We start from the raw sequence: 26,285 nt of genomic DNA on the forward strand, positions 1-26,285 counted from the left end.
TGAAAAAGAGGCACGGTCCTTAAGTGGTTAACCACTTAAGGACCGCCTCCTGCACATATACGTCGGCAGAATGGCACGGCTGGGCACGTGCACGTACAGGTAAGTGTTGTGCTATTGTCCAGCCATGGGTCGTGGGCGTGCGCCCGCAACCCGGTCTGAAGCTCCGTGATTACGGGACTCGCGGACCCGATCGCCGCTGGAGTCCCGCGATCGGTCCCCGGAGCTGAAGAACGGGGAGAGCTGTGTGTAAACACGGCTTCCTCGTTCTTCACTGTGGCGGCGGCATCAATCATGTGTTCCCTTTTATAGGCATTCACAATCGATGATGTCACACCTACAGCCACACCCCCCTACAGTTGTAAACACAAATGAGGTCACACATAACTCCTTCAGCGCCCCCTTGTGGTTAACTCCCAAACTGCAATTATCATTTTCACAGTAATCAGTGCATTTTTACAGCTTTTTTTCCTGTGAAAATGGTCCCAAAAATGTGTCAAAAGTGTCCGCCATAATGTCGCAGCCACGAAAAAAAAAATCGCTGATCGCCACCATTAGTAGTAAAAAAAAAAAAAAAAAATTATAAAAATGCAATAAAACTATCCCCTATTTTGTAAACGCTGTAAATTTTGCGCAAACCAACCGATAAACGCTTATTGCAATTATTTTTTTGGCCAAAAATAGTTAGAAGAATACGTATCGGCCTAAACTGAGGAAAAAAAATGTTTTATATATTTTTGGGGGATATTTCTTATAGCAAAAAGTAAAAAATATTGTTTTTTTTTTTCAAAATTGTCGCTCTATTTTTGTTTATAGCGCAAAAAATAAAAACCGCAGAGGTGATCAAATACCACCAAAAGAAAGCTCCATTTGTGGGGAAAAAAAAGGACGCCAATTTTGTTTGGGAGCCACGTAGCACGACTGCGCAATTGTCAGTTAAAGCGACGCAGTGCCGAGTCGCAAAACCTGGCAGGGTCCTTTAGCTGCATTTTGATCCGGGTCTTAAGTGGTTAAAGTGCGTCCAACGCCACATTTTGTAGCAAATGTAAATGGGGTCTTTATTTATTTATATATTGGGTTTTAGAATATTAGTTGCAGCTTCCATCAAAGTATTTTTTTCTCTACGGCCCATTCGCCCTTCCCCCCCGCCTTGTAAGCGCGCTCATCTGCAGGTCCTTTCACGCGCCTAAGTCGTGTTTTCCCAAGTCGAATGACAAATAAGCAACTCAAATTAACTTTTTCGTTTGCACAAAGCCGCCGCCGCCACGCTTTCCTCGAAGAAAAACACAACACGCCAAATCTCCGTGATTTAAAAGCCGCGATCCCAGCGGACGTTGACGGGGGAGCGAGCGGGGGGGGGCGGGCAAAGCAAGAGACGCCGCGGCAGAGCGTACATCAGACAGCATTTTATATAACGCGGAAAGATCCCCCCCCCCACGCCTCCCCGACCGCCTTTCATTAGAGGCCGAGATCGCAGAATTCTCTACGAGAAGGAGAAGAAATGATCAAATAAAAATGAACTTCTGACTGGGGGGCGCAAAAAGCCGAGGCAGCGGATTTTTTTTTTTTTTGTATTTAAGGCGCTCGTGAGCGCTAATGCAATATTCAGGAAGGCGGCGGTCTGCGATGTGCGGCCGGCTCGCTGGATTCGTGGGGATTTCGGAATTTAGAGAGATTTTTTTATTTTTTCTTATTTTTAAAAGTTTATTAGAAGAGAATTGTATCAAACATTTAGATTTTTTTATTTTTTTATATATACATGCGTGTTTTCCCCCGACGCGCCGACACGGATGATCGGATCTGCCTCGTAATGTTAAATGAGAAGTTAAAAGGCAGCAACAACCCCCGACTGGAATTTTAAGAACGTGACCTCCAGGCTAAAAGAAGTTTATTTGAAGTTCTATGCCGGGGTTCAGAAGCCGTGGGGACTGCAGGTGTAGAGAAGGAATGGGGGGGGGGGGTGGATTGGGGTACAGGTCTGGCTGTTGCATACTGAACACCTTCCTTTCGGTATTGTACAATTGTACCCCCCCCCCTCCCCTTTCCTGGACTGAAATGACTTCATCTGATTTAACTGCACACTATGAGCTTCTCACAATGTGCATTAGAAGCTGCTAGTCAGAGCCCGCCTCTTTTTTCTCCATGTTGTATAAAATAAAGTGGAAATATCCAGTAGGGATGGTGGAAACCCCTCATAATGGGCACAGCAGGGGTACAGACCTGGGAACTCAGCACAGGGATGGTGGGAACCCCACATAATGGGCATAGCGGGGGTACAGACCTGGGAACTCAGCACAGGGATGGTGGGAACCCTTCATAATGGGCACAGCGGGTGTACAGACCCAGGAACTTGGCACAGGGATGGTGGGAACCCCTCATAATGGGCACAGCGGGTGTACAGACCCGAGAACTCAGCACAGGGATGGTGGGAACCCCTCATTATGGGCACAGCGGGGGCACAGACCCGGGAACTCAGCACAGGGATGGTGGGAACCCCTCATAATGGGCACAGCGGGTGTATAGACCCGGGAACTCAGCACAGGGATGGTGGGAACCCCTCATAATGGGCACAGCGGGTGTATAGACCCGGGAACTCAGCACAGGGATGGTGGGAACCCCTTATTATGGGCATGGCGGGGTGTACAGACCTGGGAACTCGGCACAGGGATGGTGGAATCCCCTTATATTGGGCACAGCGGGTGTACAGACCCGGGAACTCAGCACAGGGATGGTGAGAACCCCTCATAATGGTCACATCAGGTGTACAGACCCAGGAACTCAGCACATGGATGGTGGGAACCCCTCATAATGGGCACAGCGGGTGTACAGACCCAGAACTCAGCACAGGGATGGTGGGAACCCCTCAAAATGGGCACAGCAGGTGTACAGACCCGGGAACTCAGCACAGGCATGGTGGGAACCCTTCATAATGGGCACAGCGGGTGTACAGACATAGGAACTCAGCACAGGGATGGTGGGAACCTCTCATAATGGGCACAGCGGGTGTACAGACCCGGGAACTCAGCACAGGGATGGTGGGAACCTCTCATAATGGGCACAGCGGGTGTACAGACCCGGGAACTCAGCACAGGATGGTGGGAACCCCTCATAATGGGCACAGCGGGTGTACAGACCCGGGAACTCAGCACAGGGGTGGTGGGAACCCCTCATTATGGGCACAGCAGGTGTACAGACCCGGGAACTCAGCACAGGGATGGTGGGAACCCCTCATAATGGGCACAGCGGGTGTACAGACCCGGGAACTCAGCACAGGGATGGTAGAAACCCCTCATAATGGGCACAGCGGGTGTACAGACCCGGGAACTCAGCACAGGGATGGTGGGAACCCCTCATAATGGGCACAGCGGGTGTACAGACCCAGGAACTCAGCACATGGATGGTGGGAACCCCTCATAATGGGCACAGCGGGGGTACAGACCCGGGAACTCAGCACAGGGATGGTGGGAACCCCTCATATGGGCACAGCAGGTGTACAGACCCAGGAACTCAGCACAGGGATGGTGGGAACCCCTCATAATGGGCCACAGCGGGTGTACAGACCCGGGAACTCAGCACAGGGATGGTGGGAACCCCTCATAATGGGCACAGCAGGTGTACAGACCCAGGAACTCAGCACAGGGATGGTGGGAACCCCTCAAAATGGGCACAGCAGGTGTACAGACCCGGGAACTCAGCACAGGCATGGTGGGAACCCTTCATAATGGGCACAGCGGGTGTACAGACATAGGAACTCAGCACAGGGATGGTGGGAACCTCTCATAATGGGCACAGCGGGTGTACAGACCCGGGAACTCAGCACAGGGATGGTGGGAACCCCTCATAATGGGCACAGCGGGTGTACAGACCCGGGGAACTCAGCACAGGGATGGTGGGAACCCCTCTTAATGGGCACAACAGGTGTACAGACCCGGAACTTGGCACAGGGATGGTGGGAACCCCTCATAATGGGCACAGCGGGTGTACAGACCCGGGAACTCAGCATAGGGATGGTGGGAACCCCTCATAATGGGCACAGCGGGTGTACAGACCCGGGAACTCAGCACAGGGATGGTGGGAACCCCTCATAATGGGCACAACAGGTGTACAGACCCGGGAACTTAGCACAGGGATGGTGGGAACCCCTCATAATGGGCACAGCGGGTGTACAGACCCGGGAACTCAGCACAGGGATGGTGGGAACCCCTCATAATGGGCACAGCGGGGGTACAGGCCCGGGGACTCAGCACAGGGACGGTGGGAACCCCTCATAATGGGCACAGCGGGTGTACAGACCTGGGAACTCAGCACAGGGACGGTGGGAACCCCTCATAATGGGCACAGCGGGTGTCCCAGAAATTCAGCGCAGATATCTCACAAATAGTCTCCTAGAAGATACAAGAAACTGTCAAATAGTTCCCCTTGCCCAAATCTGCTAAAAACGAAAAAATATCAGCTTGGTTCCTACATTTTGTTGAACCCTCTCCGTCCCAGAGAAGCCCCGCCTTCACTCAGGTTGGGTGGCGTTGCACATTGGATGGTTTATCAGAAGAGCGGCAGTCACGATCGTCCTTTGGCACACAGCGGGGGGGGGGGGGTTGGCGGAGCTCGGCGTTGTACTCATTGCGATATAAATGTCATTTGTGTCCTTCATTGTGAAGATAGATTTGGGGGGGGGGGGGGTCTTCCCGCTGGGGCTCCGGTGGGCAGCTCATGTAAATGACTTTCCTCGGAACGAAGGCGTCTTTTTTTTTTTTTTTCTCTTCAAATCATGTTTTCCTCTTTTCTCTTTCGTCCCCCAAACACTTGTGTGCCGGATAAAAAACCGCAACGTCCCCTTTCTTCTTCTTCTTCTCAGACGAAGGGGATGAAAAGGACGGGAAGCATCGCCGGGAGTCACTTCCTCTCCTTGTAGCTGAAACCTCACAAGGAATTTCCGATCTCTTTCTACGTTCCGTATAAACGGATTGACTTCTCACTTCTTGAAGTGCGATCCTGTAATGTGTCTTATCATCTGGATTTCATCTTACAACATCTCTTCACAAAGACTTGTATAGATGCCCCCACCCCCCCCGGAGCCCTGGTGAAGGGGACAGTTGAGTTCTGAAACGTGTTGGCCATTCCAGTGTCTCGGACTTTGGCCAACAAAAACCAACTGGCCTTGTTATAATAAGTTGGCAATTCTCAATTCTTCGCAAAAAACCCAGAAGACGATCATTTCACTTGGATCCAAGATTGAGATTTGGAGGCGCCGGCTTCTCATATCGGGGGTTCAAATCTCCACCCACTTACATTGACTATCGGAGCTGAACCCCCCCAGGCTCAGACCCAGATCTTCTTATTGGTGGTCCTCCTATGGAGGCCTGAGCCCTGCCTATCAGCGATTAGAGTTACATAAAGCCATTTTTGACTTCTCTGTAATCCAGTGGCGGCTGGTGCTCAAAATTTTTGGGGGGGGCGCAAACAAACTGAATTTTTTTGGGAAAAAAAACATCAAATGCAGCCACTGTGCCCATCAAACGCTCCCACTGTCCCCCATGTGCTGCCACTGTGCCCCAAATGCTGCCGCTGTGCCTCGTGTGCTGCCGATGTGCCTCGTGTGCTGCCGCTGTGCCTCATGTGCTGCCACTGTCCCCCAAATGTTGCCACTGTCCCCCAAATGTTGCCACTGTCCCCCATGTGCTGCCACTGTCCCCCATGTGCTGCCACTGTCCCTCATGTGCTGCCACTGTGCCTCATGTGCTGCCACTGTGCCTCATGTGCTGCCACTGTCCCCCATGTGCTGCCACTGTGCCCCAAATGCTGCCACTGTGCCTCATGTGCTGCCACTGTGCCTCATGTGCTGCCACTGTTCCCCAAATGTTGCCACTGTGCCTCATGTGCTGCCGCTGTGCCTCATGTGCTGCCACTGTTCCCCAAATGTTGCCACTGTGCCTCTTGTGCTGCCGCTGTGCCCCCAATGTTGCCGCTGTGCCCCAATATTGCTGCTGTGCTGCCGCCAGGGGCGGACTGACCATTGAGTCACTCGGGCACTGCCCGAGGGGCCCCCTGCCACTAGGGGGCCCCATCAGGCTCAGTAAAACCAGGGACAGTATGTCAAAATCTATGTTTTTTTAGATCTGTCCCTGATATGTCCGAAACCGCCATGCTTTTGATGTAAAAAAAAGAGATTTTAGCTGCCCCGCCTCTGCACTGCCTCCTGCCGTGGTGGCCATCTGTAAGCCCAGGGGCCCCATAATCTTCTATTGCCCGGGGGCCCCATGAGTTGTCAGTCCGCCCCTGGCTGCCGCTGTGCCCCAGGTGTTGCCGCTGTGCCCCAGGTGTTGCCGCTGTGCCCCAGGTGTTGCCGCTGTGCCCCATGTGCTGCCACTGTGCCCCAAATATTTCCGCTGTGCGCCATGTGCTGCTGCTGTGCCCCAAATGTTGCTGCTGTGCCCCATGTGCTGCCACTGAGCCCCGTGTGCTGCCACTGTGCCCCATGTGTTGCCACTGTGCCCCAAATGTTGCTGCCGTGCCCCATGTGCTGCCACTGTGCCCCCAATCACAGCGCCTGTCGCTTCAGCCAATCAGGTGACAGGTAACACAGACCCGGTGCGCCTGATCGGCTGAGAGGCAGGTCAATGTTAGGAAAGTGAATTCCTTCGCTTTCCTAACATACAGCTGAGTGAGACGCGAACGCACAGCGTTGCGCCCGCTTCTCACATTTTTGGACGCCTATTAGAGCCTATGGCCCTAATCGGGTACATCCAAAAAACACCCCCCCCCCCGATTGTAATTCAGGTGCCCGAAAAGGGGCCGACGCCTGAATAGGGGGTGTCGGCAGCGACCATAGTGCATGAATCTATGGGGATTAGAGAGTGACAGGAGAGGGGGGCGGCGCTCCTGCGCCCTTTATGGACGCACCACCACGGCTGTAATTTGAGAGTCTTGTACTGTATCTGGTGAGCCTTCTGCATGTTGGATGTTTGTATATGATATTGATTGGCGCGGCACACTTGGTTCACTATAATGCGACGTTCCTCGTGCACACTGGATTTCTTACCTTGCATATGCAGGTTGTACATGGCGTCCCGGACATCGTCCATACGGATCCGCTGAGCCGCGTGGCCCCCTGACTGTCCTGGCAGGTTTTCTGAATGTCGTAAGTGATGTTATCTGCTGCGCAGGGGTCGTCCACGCAGTGCGGGCAACATTCGCCGTCTGTGATCGCCGTGTACTCGCAGCTCAGCGTTGGGCAGCTTAATGGCCAGCAGTCCACCTCTCCGGCCTGAGCGGAACATACAAGGGATAGGGGAGACATTAAAGGGAAGGTTTATCTCAGTGGTCTCAAAACGGTGGCCCGAGGGGTGGATGTGGCCCTTTGTTGGCCTTTATTTGGCCCTTGGGGCAATTTCCACCAACTGACACCAATGATGGGACACCCTTCCCCCTACTGACACCATCAATGGGGGCACTATTGCTCCAACTGACTCCATTGATGGGACATTATTCCTCCCACTGACACCAATTATGAGGCACTATTTTTTTTTTTTAAAACAATGATGGGACACCCTTCTCCTCCTGACACCATCAATGGGGCCACTATTCCTTCCACTGACACCATTGATGGAGCATTATTCCCACTACTGACACCAATGATGGGGCACTATTTATCCTAGTAAAACCAATGATGGGACACCCTTCCCCCTACTGACAACCATTAATGGGGGCACTATTCCTTCCACCGACACCATCAATGGAGCATTATTCCTCCCACTGACACCATCAATGGGGCACTATTCCCCCTACTGACACCATCAATGGGGCACTATTCCCCCTACTGACACCATCAATGGGGCACTATTCCCCCTACTGACACCATCAATGGGGCACTATTCCCCCTACTGACACCATCAATGGGGCACTATTCCCCCTACTCACACCATCAATGGGGCACTATTCCCCCTACTAACACCATCAATGGGGCACTATTCCCCCTACTGACACCATCAATGGGGCACTATTCCCCCTACTGACACCATCAATGGGGCACCCTTCCCCTACTGACACCAACAATTGGGCACCCTTCCCCCTACTGACACCATCAAAGGGCACTATTGCTACCACTGACCCCATTGATGAGGCATTATTCCTCCCAGTGCACTGACAGGAATAATGAGCATTATCCCCTCTACTGACACCATCGAAGGGGCACTATTTCTCCTATTAAAACCAATGGTGGGACACCCTTCCCCCTCCTGACACCATCAATGGAGCATTATTCCTCCTGCTGACATCATCAATGGGGCACTATTGATTCTACTGACCTCATTGATGGAGTATTATTCCTTCCACTGACACCATTAATGGGGCACTATTTCTCCTATTAAAACCAATGGTGAGACACCCTTTCCCCTCCTGACACCACCAATGGGGCACTATTCCTCCCACTGACACCATTGTTGGAGCATTATTCCTCCCACTGACAGGGTGAAATGAGGAATTTCCGTTTTCCAAATTTATGATTTTTTTTCCGAATTGTGATAACGAATGACCCGAAAAACGAAAAAAAAAACGAATGATACAAAAACGCATTTTTTCGGCAGTGCACATGTCTACAAGAGACCCATTGATTGCACTGAGCAGTGACGGCGCCCCCTAATGGCTAACCTTCAATTCTCTATAGTTGGAAGAGAAACATTGACTGAAAAGGAAACTTCTATACAAAAAGGAATGCCGTAGAACCCCTCATGCAATTTTTATTAATTCATTTTTTAATGTAAGGAAAATAAAACGTACCAGGCATCGGCACTGCTGGCAGCTGTACGTCCAGTTGTCTCCGCTGTGATAGACCTTTATGCCCGTTTTGATCCAGGCATTTGGCTGGTCACCCTGGTGTCGCACTCCGGGCAGCAGAACAGGTCGACGCGTCGGGTTCTGGCAGTCGCAAGCTGTCCTTCGGCAAAAGATTTTCCCATCCTGTCCAAGAGAAAGAAATACACGATGAGGACATCAGGAAGGATCAAGTATAAACCTTTTACATTATACCGCGGGTCTCCAAACTGCGGCCCGAGGGCCAGATGTGGCCCTTTGGTAGCCTTTATCCGGCCCTTGGGGCACTATTCCTCACACTGATATAAGGAACTATCGCTCCCACTGACACCAACAATGGGGCATTATTTATTCTATGGGTACCAATGATGGGATACTATTCCTCCTACTAATAGGGGCACCACTCCTCTCCTATTGACCACCAACCCTGAGGCCAGATATGTTCTCACTGATGATGGGCCTGACATTTTCTGCCCCTGTTGGCCACAATCCGGCCCCCTAAAGTCTGAAGGAAAATAAACTTGCCCTTTGTTTGAAAAAGTTTGAAGACCCCTGCATTATACAGATGTACTGGTCCTTCAACAAAATTGGGATTGTTTAAGACCAAAAAATGAATGTCATTGAATGATTGGTGCGTTAAATAATACAAGTGCTTATATGCTAATGTGAGGTTCTTTATATAATACCAGGTTGGCTTGCTAGAATAATATTGCAGAATGAGGTTAGTAGAGCAAAGTGTCCTCTGTATTCTTGGAATGCCTTGCTGTGGAACATGGAGACAGCTACGTTTCAAGGCTGCTGTGGACGAGGGGGTGGAGGTGAGCCGTGGACGAGGGGGTGGAGGTGAGCCGTGGACGAGGGGGTGGAGGTGAGCCGTGGACGATGGGGGTGGAGGTGAGCCGTGGACGAGGTGGTGGAGGTGAGCCGTGGACGGGGGGGGGGGCGCGGAGGTGAGCCGTGGACGGGGGGGGGCGCGGAGGTGAGCCGTGGACAGGGGTGGCTCGGAGTGTGAGCCGTGGACGGGGGGGCGCGGAGGTGAGCCGTGGACGGGGGGGCGCGGAGGTGAGCCGTGGACGGGGGCATGGAGGTGAGCTTTTCCCAGCGGTTTAGACATGAATGGCTGTGTGTTGAGTTATTTTGAGGGGACAGCAAAATAAACAAGCAGTACACTCGCTACACAACATTGTAGCAAAGTGTAATTTCTTCAGTGTTGTCACATGAAAAGATAAAATAATAAAGATAGGGGTGTACTCACTTTTGTGAGATACTATATGAATAGATAACAATGTACCAGTGACGACGGTTTCCCATTAGCGGACTTCTCCTAATTAGTAGAAGAGTGAATTCGGCGCTCGGCTCGATAGTATCTGACGGCGCAGAAAATTGGCGTCTTAACAAATCTCTTCCTTCCTCCCAGCTACGGTGTTCCTAACAAATCTCCGCTAATCCTCTCCCTATTCAATCAATTACTTTATTCTCAGTAAAGACTTTGAAGATTTTTTTTTTCTCTCCCCAACCGAAATTCTCTCTATTATCCGCCAAAAAAAGGAGGAAAAAAAAAAGCACAGTGCGGTTGGAGAGAGCTGCGGGGCAAATTGGGAGCGAACCAATTTCCCATGTCATCAATTATGTGAATGAAATCTCTAAGCAGCGGCCTCCTCCTCCTCCTCCTCCTCCTCCTCCTCCTCCCCCCCCCCCCCTTCTCCCCCCCCCCCCCCCTTCCTCCTCCTTCCTCCTCCTCCTCCTTCCTCCTTCCTCCTTCCTCCTTCCTCCTCCTCCTCCTCCTCCCTCCTCCCTCTTTCCTCTTTCCTCTTTCCTCTTCCCTCTTCCCCCCTCCTTGCTCTTCCCTCCTTCCTCATCCTCCTCCTGCTCCTTCTGCCCCTCATCCTAGCTTTGATGAAAGGGGCAGGCCAGGGAGAGTCAGTAGGTGGAACTGAGTCTGGGGCACATCCCCCTTCTGCCCCCCGTCCTAGCTTGGCTAGCTTTTGATGAAAGGGACAGGCCAGGGAGAGTCAGATGGCACTGAGTCTGGGGCACATGTCCCATCTGCCCCGTCCTAGCTTGGCTAGCTTTTGCTGAAGGGGTCAGTCAGGTGGCACTGAGTCTGGGGCACACCTCCCTTCTGGCCCCCCCATCCTATCTTTGATGAAAGGGACAGGCCAGGGAGAGTCAGGTGGCACCACTGAGTCTGGGGCACATGTCCCTTCTGCCCCCATCCTTGCTTTGATGAAAGGGACAGGCCAGGGTCAGTCAGGTGGCACTGAGTCTGGGGCACATGTCCCTTCTGCCCCCCCCCCATTCTATCTTTGATGAAAGGGGCAGGCCAGGGACAGTCAGTAAGTGGCACTGAGCCTGCCCCGCCCTACCTTTGATGAAAGGGTCAGGCCAGGGGCAGTCAGTAGGTTGCACTGAATCTAGGGCACATGTCCCTTCTGCCCCCCCCCCCCATCCTAGCTTTGATGAAAGTGGCAGGCCAGGGTCAGTCAGTAGGTGGCACGGAGTCTGAGGCACATCCCCCTTCTGCCCCCGTCCTAGCTTGGCTAGCTTTTGCTGAAAGGGTCAGTCAGGTGGCACTGAGTCTGGGGCACATGTCTCTTCTGCCCCCATCCTTGCTTTGATGAAAGGGACAGGCCAGGGAGAGTCAGGTGGCACTGAGACACATGTCCCTTCTGCCCCCCCTCCATCCTATCTTTGATGAAAGAGGCAGGCCAGGGTCAGTCAGTAGGTGGCACGGAGTCTGGGGCACATGTCCCTTCTGCCCCCGTCTTAGCTTTGCTAGCTTTTGATGAAAGGGTCAGTCAGTAGGTGGCACTGAGTCTGTGGCAAAGGTCCCTTCTGTCCTCCCTTGTCCCAGTTCTGATGAAAGGGGTGGGCCAGGGACAGTCAGGCCGGGGAGGAAAGAGCTTGACTGTACTTAACATCTTCCACCCAGGAAATGAGGCGGAGCTCTATCTAACTTGCTGCAGCTTCTAATGCACATTGCGAGAAGCTCACAGTGTGCGGTGAAATCAGAGCAAAACCATTCCAGGAGAGGAGCCGCTACAAACTGTGCAAGACTGAAGGAAGATTTAAAAACCTGGTGAAGTGAAGTTTTCAGCTCTGACAGTTATGGCGTAAATCTCGCAGATTGTCCATTTGACCCTCCGCCGTATGGTGAGCCGTCTCTGTACAGATGGTGGGGTTGGGTGAGGGCCCCGCTCGCCGTCATTACCTGACAGTGCGGTACGCGGTCAGTCAGTCCTCCATCCCCTGATTTTCCCGGCTATAATCTTCATCCTGGTTCCAGAAACAGGTGCAGAGCCCTCTTCATAACTAATAAGCGGAGCGAAAACAACACTATCCCCGTGTAACAAACCCCATAAAACGGCCATAAAGAGAACTCGGCTTCATCCTGACAAATCGGACGCCGTCGTCGCTATTCGGGAGGCGGCAGCCTCAGTAGGAACCGGCGAGGTTACCTCTATGGTGGGCCGGCTTTGTGAGGGGCTTTTCCTCCTTCTACATCAACTGCATGTCTGGAGCTCGGAGGATACAAAGTGTTTTTTGTTTCTTTTTATTTCCAACTTTGTAACAATATGTAATTCTATTAACAATAGTTGTGCTCAGACATTTGCCACAACTGCCAGAAGAATTGTGATGTTGTTTTTAACCCTTCAATACTGGGCGCTATTACGCCTTGATGTCCAGGCCAATTTTTGTATTTCAGCGCTGTCACACTTTTGATGTGAATTCTCAGTCATTGCGACTCTGGGCCATATTCACGTTACATCCTGGGACGGCGTCGCGTAAGCCATTTACACTACGCCGCCCCAACCTACAGGAGCAAGTGCTGTATTCCCCAAACGCCTTGCTCCGTAGTTTGTAATTGGCCCGGCGTATCCCCGCGTATTTCCAAGGGGGCGGCTTGTATTTAAATTAAGCGCGCCCCCGTTTCGAACGAACTGCGCATGCGCCGGGCTTAAAATAGCCCATGTGCGCATGCTCCAGTTCTCCGCCGGAAAAGTCAATGACGCCGACGTGTGCGTCATTGACGTAAAGTCGTATTCAAGAACGACTTGGTAAAACGACGTACCCGACGGGAAAAACACGACGCGGACCCGACGCCATACTTAACATGGCATACGTGGGACTGGCGTAAGGTTACCCCTCATATAGCAGGGGTAACCTTACGCCTACGCAAGCGGCGGTTACGCGACGCAATTTTGTTCGTGAATCGGCGTATCAGGATCATTTGCATAAACAAATGAGACCTAAACGTAAACGCCACCTAGCGGCCGGCGGAGAATTACATTTAGGATCCGACAGTGTAAGTGTCTTACACTAGTCGGATCCTAGCCTAAATCCGGCGTATATTGTTTTGTGAATACAAAACAATGATACGCCGGCGGAATTTCGATTTACGCCGGTGTATCAGTAGATACACCGGCGTAACTTGTTTAGGAATATGGCCCTCAGTACCAAAATACATTTTTATCATTTTGTTCACACAAATGGTTTTTCTTTAGGTGGTATTTAATCGCCACTGGGTATTTTATTTTTTGCTGAACAAACGAAAAAAGACCAGATTTGGAAAAGAAAAATATGCAACGCTGGTGGGTACTGGCAGCACTGGTGGCCACGGACTGGCAGCACTGGTGGCCACGGACTGGCAGCACTGGTGGCCACGGACTGGCAGCACTGGTGGCCACGGACTGGCAGCACTGGTGGCCACTGACTGGCAGCACTGGTGGCCACTGACTGGCAGCACTGGTGGCCACTGACTGGCAGCACTGGTGGCCACTGACTGGCAGCACTGGTGGCCACTGACTGGCAGCACTGGTGGCCACTGTGGGGACCGCACTGATTATGAGTGTAGATGTCCCTTTAACACAAGCCGGTTATCGGCTCTGTTCTTTCCTCCTCACTCTGACAGCATAAGACGGAAGAGAGCCAATAACCGGCTTGTGTTTACAACGTGATCAGCGGACATAGGACATCTAATCACTTGGTAAAGGGCCTCTGTGATTGGCCCTTTACCCCGATCTATGATAAGCGGAGTCGGAAGTACTCCGCGATCACAGGGCACGCCACGTGCGGCAGGGGGCGCACAGGCAGTGTGATAATGGGAGGATGCCATATCACACCCTCCCGGAAAAGTAAGCCCAGGCTGTAGCCGGCTTTCAGCAATGGTGCGGCCAGGAAGTGGTGAAGGAGCACAATACAATGATACATGGGAAAAAAAATTAGCTGCATGGTCAAGTTGCGAGAAAGAAGCCTTTACTGTACCAATGCCACAAAAAAAGCCCATTACAATATGCCTGACGGCTCCGTGACACAACATTTTGTGGAATTGGTGCAGCAAAAAACTCAATATTGAACCCTACGGACTAAGACTGGGATGCCATTAAATCTCATGTGCGTAAAGGAGGCGTCCCAATGTGAATATGGAATATTCTTTGTTACGGTCAGGGGTTAACGCCGTTTACGATATTCCATTCCACCAACCCAAGACAGCTTATCCGACACTCCACAATCCGGCAGACAGGACCCATTGTATTTTCCCCAGAATAACGAGACACAGCTCTGTCTCTGGTTCCAAACAGACAGGATACTTTAATGGTAAAAGTCAGCTCTTTTATACAGTAGAAACCAAGAGTGAACAATGACTCAACTCTACCCACAACATGACACAGGGAGCTCAATACACATTCCTTTAGATAATGACATTCAGAATAATCTACATGAGCTAATTACTAATCATTACCCAGACGTTCTGACTCCGCGATAAGCTATTCTCACCTGCTACACAATATACATTCCTTTTGTAGACGTGATTGACATGCTAATTCACATTCCACTTGTATCATCAATAGACTTTCCCACCATACAATGTCAATTAGCATAGCACAATGAAATATCTAGGAGCCAGACTCGATTAACACCTCAACAGTATGTGTGTCCCCACATGAATGAATCACTCTTCTATTGACCTGTTGGGTTCAGAATAAACAACTTGTAATATTTCAAGATATCCTGCAATACATGAATTATCGTTACTGTCCCATCTCATGTAATCCGAGATATCATTTCTCAGTCATCCTATGCCCATATTGGACATAGGATGACCCTAGACATAAGAGTCATGGTGAAGCTGGCACAGGAGTACCCCACATCCTTCAAAAGTCTCTGGGTATCACGGGCCATTCCGTTACATTCTTCTTACAAGGTGTTCGGGGAATATGGAATTTTGCTCCGGGACTTTCTCGATCTATGAGAGGCTCTGACCAAATCGGATCCAAGAGAACACGACCTCCATATTAAACTTGAAGCCACGCTAAGAAAACCGATCATCTGGTAAGAGTTCAACTTTTCTTTCCAACTTTTTTTTTTTTGCTTCTCACCGACATTCTTCACACAGCTGTGTTTTCCTTCTCAGTCCAAAATAGAAAGTTATATATTTAAAAAAATAAAAGTGTCAGTTAAAAATGGATGCAGGTTGGAGATTGCTCGGCATAAAACAGACACCCGTAGTAATCTGGAGTAAACGACCCTGCAGGTGTTGCTCGGCAATGTGCTTCCACATTTGCATATTCCATTTAATCCTCGGGACGATTATAGATTCTCATTACAGCGCGAACAACGGCGCACCGCCGCAAAAAACTTACCAGAAGTCATTCCAGAACTTGGTGGAGACTTAAAGGGGAACTCCTGCCCTTTTTTCTTTTAGCTGTGTGATTGCTTTTATTTATTTTGCCTTTGTGTACATCTTAAAATAACGAGTGATGAGGTTTTCAAAACCTCGACTGTACTTTTGTCCGAGGTTTTGAATAACCCTTTCATGACTAAGCCTATTTCTGACAAGTTAAAATTTGTATTTTTTGCAAAAAATTACCTGGAAAAAAGTGGCGGTGCGTCCATTTTGGGCGCAGGAGCGCCGCCCCCTCTCTCCTGCACCCACACACTCAACAATACATGGATACATGCATAGCATGAATCTATGTATTGTCGCCGCTGCCGCCCCCCTATTCAGGTGTCCGGTCATCTGAATAACAGCGATAGGTGTTATTCGGCTCTGATAGGCTTCCCGATTACAGCCTGTGGGCTCTAATTGGCTTCCAAATGGTTAACCAGAGGGCGCACAGGATGTGCGTTCCCTGGTTAACACTGACACGTTCTCAGCCAATCAGGTTCACAGGTCTGGTTACGGTCACCTGATTGGCTGAAGCGACATCGAGCGCGGGAAGAGACAATCAAGGGATCGTGGAGGAGGATGGCTGACCCGAGAAAGGTAAGTGCTGGGCGGGGGGGGGGGGCAACTGGCGGTATTTTGGGGCAATCTAGCGGCAATTTACAGGGAGTAAACTGGCGGCATTTTACCAGGGAGTAAACTGGCGACAATTGATGGGCACAGTGGCGACAATTGATGGGCACAGTGGCTGTGTTTGATGGCACAGTGGCTGTGGTTTGATGGCACAGTGGCTGTGTTTGATGGCACAGTGGCTGTGTTTGATGGGCACAGTGGCTGTGTTTGATGGCACAGTGGCTGTGTTTGATGGCACAGTGGCTGTGTTTGATGGCACAGTGGCTGCGTTTGATGGCACAGTGTCTGCGTTTGATGGCACAGTGGCGACAATTGATGGCACAGTGGCTGCGTTTGATGGCACATTGAGGCTGCAATTGATGTGTTTTTATTTTTTTTCGTTTGTTTGCGCCCCCCCCTCCCAAAAATTTTGAGGCACCAGCCACCACTGCTTAGAACCCCCAAACATTATATATATTTTTTTAGCAGAGAATCTAGAGAATTCTTTTAGCCGCATCGGTTGTTATGCTTGGATAGCCAATCGCCCGCTCTAAACAACGGTACCGCAGCCTGCAGCTGTGGACATCATTCCGGTATAACCCCCCGAAAGCCCAGGTCGCATATGTGCGTACGCTCGACGGCAAGGGGGATAAAACTCTAAAAGCAACGAGGCGCGTATTAGGACAACAAGATGGCTGACTGCTATGTGTCACAAAATGTTGAAGATTGGATTGGGAAGCTCCTGACAGACCAACCAGATCAGTGGGGAGCTGGTGACAGCTGCAGTCAAGCGAAGGTCACATAGCAGCAGCACGTATAAGGCAGAAAAGGCCTTTTGAGTAACCCTTGGTCCCGAATGTAGAAGCCTTGCTTCCGAGCGTAGAAGCCTTGCTTCCGAGCGTAGAAGCCTTGCTTCCGAGCGTAGAAGCTTGCTCCGGAACGTAGAAGCCTTGCTCCGGAACGTAGAAGCCTTGCTCCGGAACGTAGAAGCCTGCTCCGGAACGTAGAAGCCTTTGCTCCCGGAACGTAGAAGCCTTGCTCCGGAACGTAGAAGCCTTGCTCTGGAACGTAGAAGCCTTGCTCTGGAACGTAGAAGCCTTGCTCTGGAACGTAGAAGCCTTGCCCTGGAACGTAGCAGCCTGCCCTGGAACGTAGAAGCCTTGCCCTGGAACGTAGAAGCCTTGCTCCGGAACGAGAAGCCTTGCTCGCGAGCGTAGAAGCCTTGCTCGCGAGCGTAGAAGCCTTGCTCGCGAGCTTAGAAGCCTTGCTCGCGAGCTTAGAAGCCTTGCTCGCGAGCGTAGAAGCCTTGCTCGCGAGCGTAGAAGCCTTGCTCGCGAGCGTAGAAGCCTTGCTCGCGAGCGTGGAAGCCTTGCTCGCGAGCGTGGAAGCCTTGCTCCCGAGCGTGGAAGCCTTGCTCGCGAACGTGGAAGCCTTGCTCGCGAACGTGGAAGCCTTGCTCGCGAACGTGGAAGCCTTGCTCGCGAACGTGGAAGCCTTGCTCGCGAACGTGGAAGCCTTGCTCGCGAACGTGGAAGCCTTGCTCGCGAACGTGGAAGCCTTGCTTCCGAGCGTAGAAGCCTTGCTCCCGAGCGTAGTAGCCTTGCTCCCGAGCGTAGAAGCCTTGCGGGGATCCGAAACCTCCAAAAAATAACAAAATTAGGATTTGGCCATCTAAATCCATGAAATTTGGTCTAAATGTAACTCGGTTCAAAATGTAGAATTGATTCTAATGGCAATGAGTGACTTTCAGGACAACAAACAAGATGGCGGACTGCTGCTGTCACCTAGATGAAGGTATAACTAGCGTTTCCTCGGCTGCAATGCTGATGAATATTCATGCGCGTTCGTTGCTCGGCTCAATATTTTAATTGAATTTAAAGATGATAAATTCATTACGCGTTGATTTCAATTAGCGTTATTGGGATGCGCAGCTCTGGGGGGAGAAGCAGAGTCCCCGGTTAGTGTTGGAATCAAGTAAATATTTGCACCCAGAATAAAATGCCTGCAGCTTTCGGGCCGAAGTCCCAAGCCGATTACCTGAATCTTGAGCTTGATTTGCGTTGATTAAAGTATAACTGGAGCTCTGGAGGAAACTCTCTGCTATACAGGATGAGGTCACGGTTAGGCAAAATAAGAAGCTGTGCATGTGTTTTTACACCAACCACTCAGATGTACAGCCGATACTTATCATTTCAGTCCTGGCCCCACAGTCCCACCTCAAGCAGGGCCGAGACAAGGGGGGACAGGGAGGGGCAGCGGCCCCTCAGTGCATGTTTCAGGTCAGGTGACCTGGCAAACAGCTACTGCTGTCGCAACCATGCCCGCTGTTCACCCCATTCGCCACAGTTTACACATAAAACACACCATGCATGCACACCTAACGTCTAGTTGCGTGGAAAGCAAGTGATTGCCCATCGATGTGCAGTCAGGGCTGGCGCTGGCGCAAGGCAACATGGGCACTTGCCTTATGGCGCCAGTGCCGCCAGGGAACAGGGCGCAAAATTGACTGTGACAGTCGCCCGAACGTAGAGTGTGTCTGTGTGGCGCTGACCTGTGCAGTGAGTCACTCTGTCAGACAGTCTCACTGTCTGTCTCGTCCTTGGCTACGGGCGGCGCCTACGTCAGTGAGTGAGGCAAGTGGGCCCCCCGCCCCTGGTTCCCCTGCCCGCTCAGCTCAGCCGCATGATGTGAAGGAGCGAGGGCAGCAGGAGGCGGAGGCAACGGACGGACCGGATCCGCACCAGCAGGCAGTGCAGCCTGCGGCGTCATCCTGGAGGCGACGGCGACCCTGTTGAGGGACTCGACGGGGGCCGGCCCCGTGCACAGATTGGTCAGAAACGGGTAAGTGGGACCAAACCTGTTTTTTAAAGTTTCCTGTAAAAAAAAAATATGGCACACTGCACTGCTGGGATTTAATTAATTAATTAATTAATTTTTTATTATAACATTTTTTTTCATTTTTTTTTTTTTTTATTATTAGTTAGTTTTTTTTAACTGCCTTGTTTGTGCACTTAGATACATATAAGGGGTCTAAACAGAAGCCTCGAGTAAGGTAAGTCGTTTTTTTTATGATTTTGGTGACCCCAATGCTTCATATTCCTGATATGTGGCCGCTGTATCATGTACTTCTTGGAGGAAGCCCCCTGTTCTCTTGTATTGCTTCCCTGTGTGCCAAATCCCTGGTGTTCCTGCCAGTCCCTCTGCTTTCCTTTAAAAACTGTGGAAGTCTTTCATTTCGCCCTGCATCTCTGGACCCCTTTACATTACACAGCACTCTGCACCTCTGGACCTCTTTACATTACACAGCACCCTGCACCTCTGGACCTCTTTATGTTACACAGCACCCCGCACCTCTGGACCCCTTTACATACAACAGCACCCTGCACCTCTGGACCCCTTTACATTACACAGCACTCTGCATTTCTGGACCCCTTTACATTACACAGCACTCTGCATCTCTGACCCCTTTACATTACACAGCACTCTGCATCTCTGGACCCCTTTACATTACACAGCACCCCCTGCACCTCTGGACCTCTTTATGTTACACAGCACCCTGCATCTCTGGACCCCTTTACGTTACACAGCACCCTGCACCTCTGGAACCTCTTTACATTACACAGCACCCTGCACCTCTGGACCTCTTTATGTTACACAGCACCCTGCATCTCTGGACCCCTTACGTTACACAGCACCTTGCCCCTCTGGGCCCCTTTTACATTACACAGCACCCTGCACCTCTGGACCTCTCTTACATTACACAGCACCCTGCATCACTGGACCCCCTTTTACATTACACCGCACCCTGCACCTCTGGACCTCTTTTACATTACACAGCACCCTGCATCACAGGACCCCTTTTACAGTACACAGCACCCTGCAGCGCTGGTCCCCCTGCATGTTACACAGACACCCCTTCAGTGTGTCCACCCCTTCAGTGTAGCCCCCCCGTTCAGAGTAGCCCTTCCGTCAGTGTTGCCTCCCCCCGTTCAGTGCAGCCCCCTCATTCAGGTGTAGCCCCCCCCCCGTTCAGTGCAGCCCCCCTTCAGTACCTCAGATCAGCGCAGCGGCACATGGCACAGCAGTTCCTCCACCCCCTGTTTACACATAAACAGAGAGGAGGGGGAGGCGGCTTCACTCGAGGGTGCCTGTGTGACATCCGGGATCGCACAGACAGGCAGCCCGTGGCCGCAAGAGGAGGGGATGGTAGGTGCAGCGGTGTCACCCTGCACCCCCCCCCCCCGCCACACCACCTCTTCCTCGCCACTGTAGCTTAGCTCGGCCTCTCCCTGCCTGTGCCAGTGTGCCCCTGCCTAAACCCAATGGCGCTGCCACCGCAAGTGTAATACAATCGCGGAGGGGGGTGCCGGTCTGTCACCCCCCCAGTGTGTGGTACCCGGGGGTGACCACCCCCCCCCCCTTAGTACGCCACTGAATGCCGCACGGCGCCCCTGTTGCCCATTGCACCCTGTGCGGCCGCACAGCTCACACACCCCAAAGGCTGGCCCTGGCTGGGGCCCCTGGGCGGTGCCCAGGTGTGCCCTTTCATTAAGACAGTTCTGAATGCATGTATCCTCCTTCTTTTTTTTTTCTTAGGACAAACTTATTGCTAAATAAACAGGTCCATATGCAGAATGTAAAAATTGCTGAACTGGTTTAAAGTACTTTCACTGCTTGTTCAGAATATATAAATCCTTTAGTGTGCATGCTCTGGGTGAAGGTTTTAGTAGAACATGGAAGGTTCCTCCATGGATGGATGGATGGATGGAGAGCGTGAGACGTTTACCTGCAGGAGCACACCGAGCAGCGATCCTCTTTCAAAGTCCAGACTTGCCCGTTGCGCTTCAGCCCGTCGTCGTGAGGGCAATCGCCGGTGCAGACGGTCCCGACGGGCAGAGACAGTCAAAGCCGCCCTCGAGGTTCACGCAGGCAGAATCGTTCCAGCAGGTGTGCGTCCACAGTGCGCATTCATCAATGTCTGGAAGATAGAAAAACAAAAACACGTATAAGTAATGCTGACGTTTTCCATCTCTCTTATACAGAATAATATAAAACATATCCTTCCTTCACCAGGACAACCAATACCATGGTATACGGACTTCTTTATTAAAATGCGTTTTTTAAAAATCGCCCTGAAGAAATATTAAAAAGGGAACCGGAATAGAAGACAATTAACCACTTGACGACCGAGGACGTCCTGGGCTTTGTGCGATGATATCTGAATGGATGGGGGGCAGCTACAGGCATCATGCAGATATCGCCGTCTTCAGTCACCGATTCTGCGGCACGATAAGAAACGATCAAAGCGGCGGTTCCACCGATTTGATCGTTCTTATAGGCAGCGGGGAGGGACGCCCCCCCCCCCTCCCTCCGCCGCCATCCGGTGCTTCTCCGGGCTCTCCCGTGCCATCGGGGGCCCGGAGAGCGAATCGGCCGGCGCTGGCTGGGAAAGCATAGAGATGACGGCCCAGATTAGGACTTACGACGGCGTACATGGCACTGCGCCGTCGTAAGCCCTTTGAGAATCTGGGCCAGTATGTTTTAAAAAAAAATTAAAAAAGCATACTGTCACCAGTCAGTGTCCCTGATCACTTATATGATGACGACGCTGTACTGCGCTGCTGACCGTATGTTTACAAAAAAAAATTAAAAAAATTGAGACGCTATAACTTTTGCGCACACCAATCAATAAACGCTTATTGCAATTTTTTTTTTTTCAAAAATAAGTAGAAGAATACGTATCGGCCTAAACTGAGGACATTTTTGTTTTTATATATTTTGGGTGGATATTTATTATAGCAAAAAGTAAAAAAATATTGAATTTTTTTTCAAAACTGTCGCTCTTTTTTTGTTCATAGGCAAAAAATAAAAACCGCAGAGGTGATCAAATACCACCAAAAGAAATCTCCCTTGTGTGGGGAAAAATAGGACGTAAATTTTGTTTTTGGGCGCCACGTCGCACGACCTCTGCAATTGTCAGCTAAAGCGGCGCGGTGCCGAATCGGCAAAAAAAAATGCTCTGGTCTTTGGCCAGACAAATGGTCCGGGTTGAAGTTGTTCATTTCTTCAGAGAGGAGATTGAGAGTGGGGAGGAGCCGCAGCAGATACCAGCAGTGAGGCGGTTTCTCTATGGAGATGGTTCACATCTCCACTCCATGTCACCCGAAGGCCAAAACGACGCCTGAAGCTCAAAAAAAGTTTGGGAGCTTTTTTTTTTTTTTTGTAGCTCATTCGGGCAGATTTGGGGCGTTTTTCAGATTTTTTTTTTTACACGGGTGGCCTTTTGACCTGTACAAAATCGCGCGACTTTCCGCCATAAAACGACTCGCTGAGTGTGAATGGGGCCCTGAGTTGGGTATTCCACTCAGAAGGTCTATTTTAATCTATTTTTCATGGTGTTGCGGATCTGAAGAATTCCAGATTCTGCGCCCTCGCCGCGTAGCCGTCGCAGAACCGCCTTCATATTTCAGCGCTCCATCATTGAGATTTACCAAAAAACTGAGCGATTTGTACTTGAAGGGATAAGGGAACCACCACCGTAGCGGGCAGATAAGGTATAGGGGGGCTTTGTGCGGCCCTTCAGAGCGATTGCTTAGAGGAACATCTTGTTGCACCGATTCAGATCCCAACCAATCACATTCCGCTGGAACGTTTACACACTGATATAATGCTTCACAATTCTTTTGTAGCAAATACAACTGGAACCATGGAGTGCCCCGTTCTGGGCCGTCATAGAGAGGGATGATCCTGGAGGCAAGACAAGAATAAGGAGGCTACCGTAGCTGGTTGGACAAGGCTTCCTCGTCGTGGCCCCGTTCCCCCTTTCCCCGGTGGGCCGTCGTGGCCCCCGTTCCCCTTTCCCCCGATGGGCCGTCGCGGCCCTGTTCCCCCTTTCACCGTGGGTCGTTGTGGCCCCGTTCCCCCTTTCCCCAGTGGGCCGTCGTGGCCCTGTTCCCCCCTTCCCCAGTAGGCCGTTGCGGCCCCTTTCCCCTGGAGGGCTGTCGTGGCCCCGTTCCCCCTTCCCCCGGTGGGTCGTCGTGGCCCCGTTTCCCCGGCAGGTTCACCGCGGCCCCTGTTCCCCCCTTTCCCCGGTGGGTCGTCACAGTCCCGTTCCCCCTTTCCCCGGTGAGTCGCCGTAGCCCCGTTACCCCTTTCCCCGGTGGGTCGTCGCAACCCCGTTCCCCCTTTCCCCTGGTGGGTCGTCGCGGCCCCGTTTCACCGGTGGGTCGTCGTGGCCCCGTTTCACCGGTGGGTCGTCGTGGCCCCGTTTCACCGGTGGGTCGTCGTGGCCCCGTTTCACCGGTGGGTCGTCGTGGCCCCGTTTCACCGGTGGGTCGTCGTGGCCCCGTTTCCCCGGTGGGTCGTTGCGGCCCCGTTCCCCCTTTCCCCAGTGGGTCGTCGCGGCCCCCATTCCCCCCTTTCCCCGGGTGGGTCGTCGCGGCCCCTGTTCCCCCTTTCCCTGGTGGGTCGTCCACGCCCCCCGTTCCCCCTTTCCCCGGTGGGTCCGTCACGGCCACTGTTCCCCCTTTCCCTGGCGGGTCGTCGCGGCCCCCATTCTTCCCCCTTTCCCCAGTGGGTCGTCGCGGCCCCCATTCCCCCTTTCCCCGGTGGGTCGTCGCGGCCCCCGTTCCCCCTTTCCCTGGTGAGTCGTCGCGGCCCCGTTCCCTCTTCCCCGGTGGGTCATCGCAGCCCCTGTTCTCCTTTGCCCGGTGGGTCGTCGTGGCCCCCGTTCCCCTTTCCCCGGTGGGTCGTCGCGGCCCCGTTCCCCCTTTCCTCCGGTGGGTCGTCGCGGCCCCCATAGTGTCCCATCATTGGTGTCAGTGGGGGGGAATAGTTCCCCATCATTGATGTCAGTGGGGAGGAATAGTGTCCCATCATTGGTGTCAGTGGGAGGAATAGTGCCGAACCGCAGACTCTTCTTATATCATCATCTCACCCCGAAAATCTGTCCTCGCTTTATATACTCAAACCACACTCTACCCCCACCCCCACCCCGGCCCGCCTGTGACTCTCCGATCTGCTCATGAAAATAAAATCCAAGCACGGAGTGTCTCTCCATCATGCATGTGAAAGACGTCAAAGCCGATAAAATGGAGACGGGTGCGTGCCCCCCCGCTTCATAAAACGGCTCATCAGTCAGTTTAAAAGCTCTAACACATAACTTGTGAGCAGTGCCCCCCCTCCCTTCCCCCCACCACCCCCCTCCCGTCCAAACCGCGCAATTACTGTCCGATGTCATTTACTGCGCAGATTTATGGCACCCCGGCAACACAAAACGGCCCCCCAAATTTACCGTATGAAGCTCAATGTGTGCCAAGCTGATTAGTGCCGAGGGGGGGGGGGGGGGGGGGGGGAGGGCGAATTCTCCTAAAACGCAGAAGACCTTGATCATTTTATATGTCGATTTTTATTGTTTTTATTTATTTTTTACTTTTTCTTTATGGAAAAGAATAACACAACAATCTTCTCAGTGGGGGGTTAATAATTTAGTTTGTTTGTACAGTTTTGTAATTACGGCGGGCGGCGATATTTCCTCATTACACATCCATGCTGTGCAACCTGGGAATGCGGGCACAGTGATCGAGCTTTCGCCCCCCTCCCCCCCTCGCTCCATACAACATTACCAATAGATGTAAACCTCGGTCTGCCTCCTTTGTATCAGAAAACAATTGCCTTTCTTCGATATTTTTAATGGAGGATTTATCTAACAGTGGAACCTCGGATTACGAGGATTATCCGTTCCAGAGACGCTCGTAATCCAAAGCACTCGCATATCAAAGCGGTTTCCCCATTGAAGTCAATGAAATGAAAATAATTTGTTCCGCATTGACTTCAATTGGATGCAATACCGAATGCGGCCAGAGGTGGGGAGGGGTGCCGGAGAGCGCCGAAAACAGCTGAAAAGGCCCAAGGGACACTTTGGCTCATTTCCATTGCCCCCGTACCTCAGGTCAAATGAGGTACTGCAGGCCAATGTTCGGCTTTTGTTCGGCTCCTGGGCCCCCATACCTCGGTCCAAATGAGGTACTGCAGGCATACTTCCGGCTCTGCTCGCTTCTTCTGCGCCCCCTGTACCTCAGGCCAAATGAGGTACTGCAGGCCAATGTTCGGCTTTTGTTCGGCTCCTGGGCCCCGTTACCTCAGTCCAAATGAGGTACTGCAGGCCTATTTTCGGCTCTGCTCGTCTTCAGCGCCCTCGTACCTCAGGCCAAATGAGGGTACAGCAGGGCCTATTTAGCTTGAATTTTGCTCATTTTTGCGAGTCAACCTCGCAAACCGAGTCAGAATTAAAAAAACAAAATTTGGCTAGCAGATCAAAACGCTCTCAAACCAAAATAATTTGTTCCGCAAGGACTTCAATGGGATGCAATTCCCCCCATTCTGCACAGACCCATCCATTCAGCACAGATGGACCACCCCCCATTCTGCACAGACCCATCCATTCAGCACAGATGGAACACCCCCCATCTGCACAGACCCATCCATTCAGCACAGATGGACCACCCCCCATTCAGCACAGACCCCCCAATTCTGCACAGACCCCTCCATTCAGCACAGATGGACCCCCCTTCAGCACATACCCTCCCATTCCGCACAGACCCCTCCATTCAGCACAGACCCCCCCTTCAGCACAGATGGACCCCCTTTTAAGCATGGACCCCCCTTCAGCACATACCCCCCTTCATCGCAAACCCCCCCTTCAGCACAGACGGATCCCCCTCCCCCCGTCCCATTCAGTACCTCAGATCAGCCATCAACGCAGGCACAGGCAGCAGGTTTCCCCTGTGTACACATAAACAAAGGGGGGAGGCGGCTTCACTCTGCTCACTTTGCCTTGACATCCGGCCGGGACTGCTCAAGAGCCTGCGGCCACGAGACTCTTCACACACTTCTCGATCTTCCGAAGGGGGGGGGGGCAATGCCCCCCCCCTGCCCTATGGAGCGGATGCCCACGCCTCCTTCCAATTTCTCGTCTATACTATGATGGGGCGAAGAAATTGGAAGTGGGCTCTTCCTATCTATAGCACTCCTCTACATACCTAGAATAAAAGAAGAAAATCAGGATCTGGATTATGGCGGCTGTAACGGAATGGCCCGTGATACTCAGAGACTTTTGAAGGATGCGGGGTACTCCTGTGCCAGCTTCACCAATGACTCTTGGGTCTAGGGTCATCCTATGTCCATTATGGGCATAGGATGA

The 26,285-nt window shown here is 51.9% G+C and overlaps 1 protein-coding gene across 1 annotated transcript in view; it reads right to left on the minus strand.

Moving 5' to 3' along the window:
• NELL1 (neural EGFL like 1) overlaps positions 1-26,285 on the minus strand; it is a 1,277,601-nt gene that overhangs the window by 294,823 nt on the left and 956,493 nt on the right. The window contains 4 exon segments of the mRNA XM_040327905.1: positions 7,037-7,261; positions 8,773-8,954; positions 20,872-20,964; positions 20,967-21,062. Coding sequence (XP_040183839.1) covers positions 7,037-7,261; positions 8,773-8,954; positions 20,872-20,964; positions 20,967-21,062 — 596 coding nt within the window.

The sequence above is a fragment of the Rana temporaria genome, chromosome 11 (genome assembly GCF_905171775.1).
Source record: "Rana temporaria chromosome 11, aRanTem1.1, whole genome shotgun sequence".
Taxonomy (NCBI): Eukaryota; Metazoa; Chordata; class Amphibia; order Anura; family Ranidae; genus Rana; species Rana temporaria.